This window comes from Halyomorpha halys, unplaced genomic scaffold, assembly GCF_000696795.3.
Source record: "Halyomorpha halys isolate HHAL.00 unplaced genomic scaffold, Hhal_1.1 Scaffold1025.1, whole genome shotgun sequence".
NCBI classification, from domain to species: Eukaryota; Metazoa; Arthropoda; class Insecta; order Hemiptera; family Pentatomidae; genus Halyomorpha; species Halyomorpha halys.
The window spans coordinates 26,088-35,138 of NW_027106735.1; the positions used below are offsets into that span (position 1 = coordinate 26,088).

At 31.6% G+C, this 9,051-nt stretch overlaps 1 protein-coding gene across 1 annotated transcript in view; it reads right to left on the reverse strand.

The window, feature by feature from the left end:
* LOC106687915 (ABC transporter G family member 23) overlaps nt 1-9,051 on the reverse strand; it is a gene marked incomplete in the record, with an annotated part of 85,194 nt that overhangs the window by 11,277 nt on the left and 64,866 nt on the right. The window contains 3 exon segments of the mRNA XM_067045066.1: nt 73-227; nt 331-463; nt 8,355-8,479. Coding sequence (XP_066901167.1) covers nt 73-227; nt 331-463; nt 8,355-8,476 — 410 coding nt within the window.

A 9,051-nucleotide genomic window follows, 5' to 3' on the forward strand; every position in this document is an offset into this window, starting at 1 on the left:
CTAAGATTACAATTGGAAAAATTAAATTTTACTCAATAAATGTAAAATAACTAACATGAATTACATAGTTACCTGAATGTTTTCAATAGCCTAGTCCTTTTAGGAAGCTGAAGTAGGTTTGTTAAAAAAACGATTCTTTCTTCAATCAATTCCCTATCCATTTCAAATAAGGTTCCAAAGTAGTAAAACACCTCCTCTGTTTTCATCGTATCATGCAGAGATAACTCCTAAAGGAATTACTTTCATGTTGTAATTTAGTGGTTACTGTAAGCTCAATGTGTTATTAATCCCAAAACGATACAAAAACAAAATTTATAAAAATAGACATACCTGTGGCATGAAGCCAATGTCCTTTTTCCCAAGAGATGGAATAAGGATTTCGCCTGCATCTAGCTGCATCAGGCCGACAATTGAATTCAATAAAGTTGATTTACCACATCCGCTTGAGCCCAATAAGCCATATCTATTAGTTATACAACAAAATAAAATTAACAAATATAAACATTATAAACGCTTTTTTATATATTTTTCTTTTTTAATTTATTACAAAATGTTTGATGGCCGGGTATGGTATTTTTTTAAAACAGTAATTCAATTTATCAGGGACATTTTTCCAAATAAAGTTTTATCTATTAATTTATTAATCATTATTCTAAATAAAATTCAAATTCTTTAAACTAAATTTGTGATGCTTACGGTGAAAAATAGTTATATATTACCAAAGTCTATTCTATTGTCTATTCCACTTGTTTCCTATCGCGTATTCAAAAGCAGAAAAGCAAATTTTTAACTTTAATAGATAAAATTATAGTGAAGTGGAATTCAAATTGAAAGACAAATTGAACTTTAACATTACATGGAGTGCTGAAGAGGAACAGGAGAGAGAGAGAGAGAGAGGGTGTCAAATACATTCCACCCTCCCCCTTCAATAATTTAAAAACCAAAAAAGTTTGAAGAAACCTATTTCAAATTGCTCTAAGACTGTGGTAAAATATTTATCTCATAGACTTTCTAACATTTAAAACCAACAATAATACATTTGAAGTTAAGAAATAAAGATTTTATGGAAACAATATTTTGTCTAAATAAAAAAAAAAATGTGACCTATTGCCCAGCATTCCTAACAAAAAGGTGACAAGTTCAGATTAAAATAAGTTGCGTAAATTAAAACATTTTATAATTTAGTTGAGAAAATTAAAATACTTGATATAGTTGAGAAATTGCCAAATTATTGGAAAATCTTAGTTTTTCCACCTTCCAACATTGGTGTAGCAACCTTTCTGAGACTGAACTTACTTAAAAATCGGTCAACCCTCTTTTGAAAGATGATGAATAGTACTAAAATAAAAAAAAAAAAGAAAATTGCCCAGCTTATAGTAATTTTACCTAATTTCTCCAAAATTGATCCATTTATTCTAAACAAGCTTATAATCAATTTTAGTGGGCATTTTTTTTTTTAAATATGTGCCTAATATTCAACTAGCTAACCCTCCAGGGGTATGTAGTCGCATGGCGAGGTGGTTGTGTAATATCTGACTCCTATTGACAATGCTAGGTACTCTTGAATAGAAAGCCTAGTTAAGGCATGTTCACTTAGATAAAGTTATTATATTATACTATAGATTAGGATGTGAATAGATAGGGTGAGACTTGTGGGTGCCAGCTGCAAATTCTTTAAGGATGGTAACCTCGTCCTACAGGGTACTATTCCTGTAGATACAAAGGAGGAATGCATACCCAGAGGGTAGCTAGCCACTGGGTCTTGCAGGAAGATATCTACGTTCTACCGGGTACTATTCCTGTAGATACGAAGGTGTATGTAAAAGTTAGAGGAAGGAGGAGAAATCCAGAGACAGAGAAATGAAAGGCAATAAACATTTCCAAAAATATACTGTAGAAAGTACCGATTCACTAGGTAAGTCGATGTCCTTTGCTTGTCACCAGTAGTAGTTTTCGTGTTAGCTGGTAGGTAGGTTGCGTCATGCTGGGTCATAGTGGTTTAGACGGCTGTAATAGTACAATCTAGACTAGCAGGTAGCGCTTCTATTTTTGCGATTATTGTGTATATTGTCGGGAGCAAATCAGTATTAATTTGTTATAACTTGCCTTGAACAGATAATTTTCATACGTATGTTTAGTATTTATATTTTTCTGATGTATTAAAAAAAAAAATCAATTTGAATCCTTATGTCATTTTGTGACTGAATTAGATACTTATAGTGAAAATTACTGCATTTATATATAATAAATTATCAATTAAAAATATTAGATAATGGTTTAGGAGGAAATATATGTAATAAAAAAATTCTAAATTAACACCTTTAGTGGAGTTAAGATCTCTTGATCCCGTACAACCGTATTTCCAAAATGATGGGTTTCCTTGTAAATGACGGTGTAACAACAGCACTACTTGCTGGTCTATAAAGTAAGTACTACAGACGCCAAAACCCCTATAACCTGGCATGACGAAACTTACCAGCTAACATGGGAACTACTACTGGTGAAAGTATATTAATAATTGTACTATTCATTGTAAATTCTTTAATTGTAACTCCTAAACAACTTCTATATAAGACATTGTAATATATATAAATGTATAATTTGAATTAATAAAGATTACAATAGAATCTACTGATCCACTGAAAGCTATAATCTTACACGCAGTAGTCTGGATGGCGTTTAATAGCCCACAGACTTAACTAGGTCAAAATTAGAAGATCTCAGTACAAATTAATGCTTCACGGGATCTACCTTAGAAGGTAGATGTTAACAATGTGCATAGTGGATCAAAGCATTCTAGTACTATATTTCAGTGTTAAAGTGTAATTTAAAAATTCATTTTTTATTATATACAAGTTGCTCTGTGGCAAACGGTGCATATATCGATTGTAGTTCAGCTGTTATATTCTTTGTCTAGTTGCCAGAGTTGCCAAAAGTCGATAGGTTGCCATCAAGCTCTGTGTTGTGTTGTTTGTTCTCACTACAGTAAGAACGTTTTATGTTATTTAGCCGTAACTAATAAAACAATAGGAATAGTAAAAACAATTTATATGTGTCCACCATCTCCGCGTTCTGACAAAAAAAAAACTGTATATAGTCTTTTATTTCTCTGCCTTCTTTGAATGTCTTATCCTTCCCATATCTTCTCTCTTCTATCTTTCATGAGACGTGGCGGTTGGCACCCAGTCCGGGCTTTCATACCCCTTCGTATTTACAGGAATAGTACCCAGTAGGTACTACCGTTACCATCCTTAAAGAACTTACGGTTGACAGCCGTAAGTCTCATACAATCTACTCATCTCCTAATCAACTACCTTACCTATTTTGAACAGGTATGTTAAGGCCTTCTGGTCAAGAGTACCTAACAAGATCTGATTGGATTCATATCTAACACAACCACCTCGACAACAGAATTGGTTTTCCTACGATGAAATTTCTTTTCCATTTTAAAAGAATTTTAAAAGTTGAAACATATTCTGGAGAATGATACACCCTTGAATCAATCCACTTGATTCAATTGACCCTTAATCTAACTTTATAAGAGTGCTATGCGCGTGAGAACTAAAAAATATGGAAACCTGTTTTTGATTTGTGCCTTTTTTAAATGGCTGAAAACAGAACGACTGTATGTAATCAATAATCTCTTAACTTAAAATCCAATTAAAAATAGCACGGGGTTGAGTGACCCGCGGCCGCACTGAGGTTAAAAACTTGATTCTCAGTCTTCTGAACTCGTTTTACTCCCAAACCAAAATTATTGGTTTTCTTATATTGAAATCATTTGGATTCTCTCGAAAAAAATTCATTTCCACGTCTCTTTTTTACTTTCATCACTTACCTATATACGAAATATATAGTCATGAGAAGTATTGCGATCACGAAAAATATAGAATTCATGTTTTGGCCGGAAATATTAGAAAGGATGGAGGAGGAATATTAGAAAAGATACCTAAGAAAGGGGAATGATTAAATTTATTATTATTGCAGCGGCATCTCTGAACATATATATTGCTGCAGACCAAGATATGAACTAACTCTAACTCCTTAAACTCTTTAATTACCACTAAACCCGGTTTAAACTAGGTTGATGCAAACAAAGTAGCATTAATGTAAATACTACAGATATAATATTAATCTTTGAGAAACACAAAATATATTTGTAATAATGATACGTCCTAGAAAAGTGGTATGATTGTTGAACGCAGGTTTGGTGGACACAAACAAAATGTTTTACTGTTCTTATTGTTTTATTAGTTACGGTTAAGTGACACGAAACGTTCTTACTGTAGTGAGAACACACAACACACACACAAGCTTGATGGTGACCTCCCACTTGTTATCAAACCGTTGCAAAAGCAAACGGTTCGATATATTCAGTTTGCCACAGAGCAACATGTATACAATAAAAAATGAATTTTTACATCACACTTCAATAATGATTCTGTTACCAGAGCAGTGGCGTAGCATGACTTACAGACGACCAGTACGGAGATATTTCAATTTAAAATATTAAAATATAAAGTAATTTAGAAGAACTTTTGGCAAGAACAATTACAATTTTCATTCCTTAGAAGCACCACGAAACAAAATTCAACCCGTTTAGGCCTGAATCTAACCGCCACCATTACTGGCTCAAGATTGCTAAGGTGATGCCTCAACACACGGCTACAGCGGCCTCTAAGGGCTCGGCGTCCAGTGCCAACCCTCGCCATTGTTGTTCGTTAGTGCGTAAAACCCAATGGATATAGTAAATTAAATAAATGACTAATACAAAAAAGACGAATTTATACTTTTTTGAGGCACTGGGAATCCCCCGCCCTGAACAAGGGGGAGCCTAAATATTATATCACGCAAGGCTTTTTCTAGACCCGCTTTTATCGAGACATTCTAGATGAAATGAATGAATTAGCTAATATTTGGAAGTATGGTACTAAAGCCGAAAAAGGATTATCGTTAAGAGTAAAATTTGGATTCAATTTACAACATTATTATTACTATTCATTCCTTAGGAGAGTTTAATAAAATATGGTATTCTTTTTAATCTAAAATTTATGAAATGTTCTTTATCTTTAGCAGAGTTGGCCAAAAATTATTCGATTGGCAAGAGACGAATACTTTTTTATTCGATTGACGAGAGAAGAATAAATTTTTATTCGAATAAAAATACGACTAAACAATCCGAATACTTTTTTATTCGAATATTTAAAATACTATTTCAATCGAATAAAAAATTAGTAGAATGAAAAATTATTCGAATAAAAATATGATTTTTTTTTAAAATTTACATTTTTTTTCCACCTTCAATTTTTAATGTTTGAGGATACGTTTTGAGGAATGCAGAATATGAAAATGATATCGATTTTAAGATCGCGTATTGATTTATTTTTACTTTTCTGATTTCTAACATGTTAGGGTCTCTTTATATGTTATGAGATAAGCAGAATATGAAAATGTTATTGATTTTAAGATCGCGTATCGATTAATTTTAACTTTTTTTGATTTTTAACATGTGAGGGTCTCTATATATGTTTCCTTATATGCCAAAAATGAAAATGCTATTGATTTTATGATCAGGTATAGATTTTATGACCAGGTATAGATTTAATTATCGTGTATAGATTTATTTTAACTTTCTTGATCCCGGACATCTTAGGGTCCCTTTATACGTTTTGAGGAATGCAGAATATGAATATGATATCGATTTTAAGATCTCGTATCGATTTATTTTTACTTTTCTGATTTCTAACATGTTAGGGTCCCTTTATACGTTTTGAGGAATGCAGAATATGAAAATGATATCGATTTCAAGATCTCGAATTGATTTGTTTTAAATAAGAAATCTGCATAATAACTCAAAACATAAAGAGACCCAAACATGTTGGAAATCAAGAAAGTACAAATAAATCGATAGGGAATCTTAAATTCGATAGAATTTTCTTATTCTACATTTATAAAGAGACCCTAACATGTTAGAAATCAAGAAAGTTAAAAATTAATCGATACGCGATCATAAAATCGATAATATTTTCATATTCTGCATATCTCATAACATATAACGGGACCCTAACATGTTAGAAATCAAGAAAGTAAAATAAATCGATACGCGATAGCATTTTCATATTCTACATATCCCGAAACATATAAAGGGACCTTAGCAGGTTAGAAATCAGAAAAGTTAAAATAAATCGATAGTATTTTCATATTCTACATATCTCAAAACATAAAAAGGGACCCTTATATGTTAGAAATCAGAAAAGTTAAAATTAATCTATACGCGATCATAAAATATATCTATGTATAGTTGTAAGAAAATGTAGCATTAAAAAAATGTCGTCTTTATACAAATACAAACGTATTCGAATGGTTAATCATTTAATTTTATTAAAATTCGAATTTAATTTTCGAATTAATCGAATTTAATTAATTCGAATAAGAGATTATTTTTCTATAAAATGGACGAGTATAAAAGTATTCAAATGGTTATTCGAATTGTTTTGCCCGAATAATTGATTACTCGTGTAAAATAATGACGAATGAAAAAGTATTCGGATGGTTAGTCATATGTTTTTGTACGAATAATTGATTATTCCAGTAATAATTTACGAATAAAAAAGTATTCGTCTCTCGTCTTTCGAATAATATTTGCCCAACTCTGATCTTTAGCTAATAGTTATGACGACAACAAGATATCGAAAACAACACATATAATTAATTGCCTTCATCATAATTAAAAACTGCGCAATATTTAATTGTTAAAACAGTGGGACAAACAGAAGTGTTATCTACAATTAAATATCCAATAATAAGTATTCGTGCAGAAAATGTAGGAAGCGTGCTTAATTATTAAAATTACTGCAACCATTTATCATTGCTTTTTTAAAAAAGCAAAATTTTAAATTTCGCAACAGTCTCGCCCGGGACTTTCAACTATTTAAATTTTTCCTTGTATATTAAGTAATAATTTAATTTTCAATTGTATATTATGAAATATCCAAATTTTCTCAAGCATTTAGGGTTTGAACTGCAAGACGTCCTTGAGCATGTTAAACAATAAACTATTATTGAAGCACGCAATTTCTCGAAAGATTATATCTTTTTGTTACTTATTCCTTATTTTCAATTATTTTTTATAACTTGTTCTAGCAATTGAAACGGAAGATACGGTATGCTTTGTCTCTTTCTATTCTATTTTCACTTTTCTCATTTTCTACGCGTTATTAATGACTGACAATTGCAGTTAGATCTTAGGCAATTAAAATTTATCGTCGGTATGAAATTCAATGGGCAGTAAAATAGTTATAACTTCGAAAGATCGCATAAAAACTTTTTCACTGCGGAAATAAAACGGAGCTATGCAAGTCAGTAGCGAGTAACTTACTGACTTATCGAAAACTGTATCTCAAATAATACAATTTATATGAAGTTAAAATTATTAATTTCTTTTTTCTACCTCCCTATTTATTTAATAAAATTACCTCAAATATACACAAGACTACATCTAAAATATATATATACATATGTATAAAGCCCTTCCTTTACACATATGGGAGTGGTCTGGGTGGGCGCTGAAGGCGGTCACAATATCGGCCCAGGAGCTGGCCAAGGGGTACAGAGAACGGGGAGGGACCACTCCACTGAGAGACATTATTAATGGTGGTTCCCTCTATGGTAAATAAATATAAGCAATAAGGCCGAGTTTAAAAAAACAAGTGGTTTCATAAACTTCTAAAACATAAAACAAAAAAAATAGGTTTTTTAAAACTCAAAATTTATACATCTTCTGAAAGATTGTACTCGCTCATTTGAATGGCAATACAATTCTTTACACAACAATTGATTAGAACATAATCTAAATTGGATCGATATTAAAACCAATTTGGTAGTTAGTATTCGTGGGTACTTAGTAATCGGGCACATTTAAGATTCTCTATTATTGTATTTGGTATTCAGATCTGCTGGAGAGATTTTAGCGTTTTCGTTATGCTGATACATGAAGACTAATAATAGTCCTTATAAGTGGATATTTCAAAGATAAGAAAAGAAAGGCCTTAATTGGAGGGGGAGGTGGTGGGTCCACTCCAAATCTTAGTTTTAGTTAATTATACCATGTAGCTCGATAAAAGAAATATTTTCAAAGACTGTTCAACTCGCTATTAGTAAATGTCTTAATAATAAACCTGGCAATAATTATGAGGTTTCGAGGACAAGGCTTCACCTCAGAATTCCATAATATAGAATACCATACCCCGTTATGGTTATACAAATAATCTAGTTAATATTAATGGATGTAGTTGTTAGTAGTAATTTTTTTTAAATAACTTTAATTTTAAATCATTGTCTTTGATTGCACTTACATAGCACCTTTAGGCACAGACATGTTGATACCATTAAGAATAAATCGGACGCCATCGTAGGTCTTGTAGACGTTCTTCACCTCCAGCCAGAGGTCCTTCGTCTCTGCCTCCTCTCTCATCATTCCCTATAACAGAATATATGTTATTAGTTACTATATAGTGTTGTTACAAATTATTGATTTATCATTTATTTAACTAATATGAAGAAGAATACGATGCCAACAATAATTAATTTTTATAATGAATAGGTTAATCTAGCACAAGAATACGTTAGTAAAAATGTGATGCATTTCGAAAAGGGTTTGACTTTAGTTGGTAACATTCCAGTGCATGGGTATGCTGATGATTTGGAATTATTGGATGAGGACAAGGAAACCATAAAAATCTAAATGCAACTACGTTGATAAACTCGAAAAGGAGGTTGCTAAAGCTGGATGATTGGGTGACGAGGAGAGGTTAGGCAGAAAATAAAATTTGTCTATATTTATAATTGCTTCCTCTAAATAGCGTTTTTAAATTATAGTATAAATTAAAAAAATAATTACTTGACCAAAAAACTCATAATACTATTACAACTATTTTTTAAATTTATAATAACACTTATTCTGGCAATGGTCAGATTCTCCACTCAAGTTGAGTGTTTGCGGCTTTAGCGCACTTGCTCAGCCTCCACTGGCTCATTACCAGTGATGCAGCG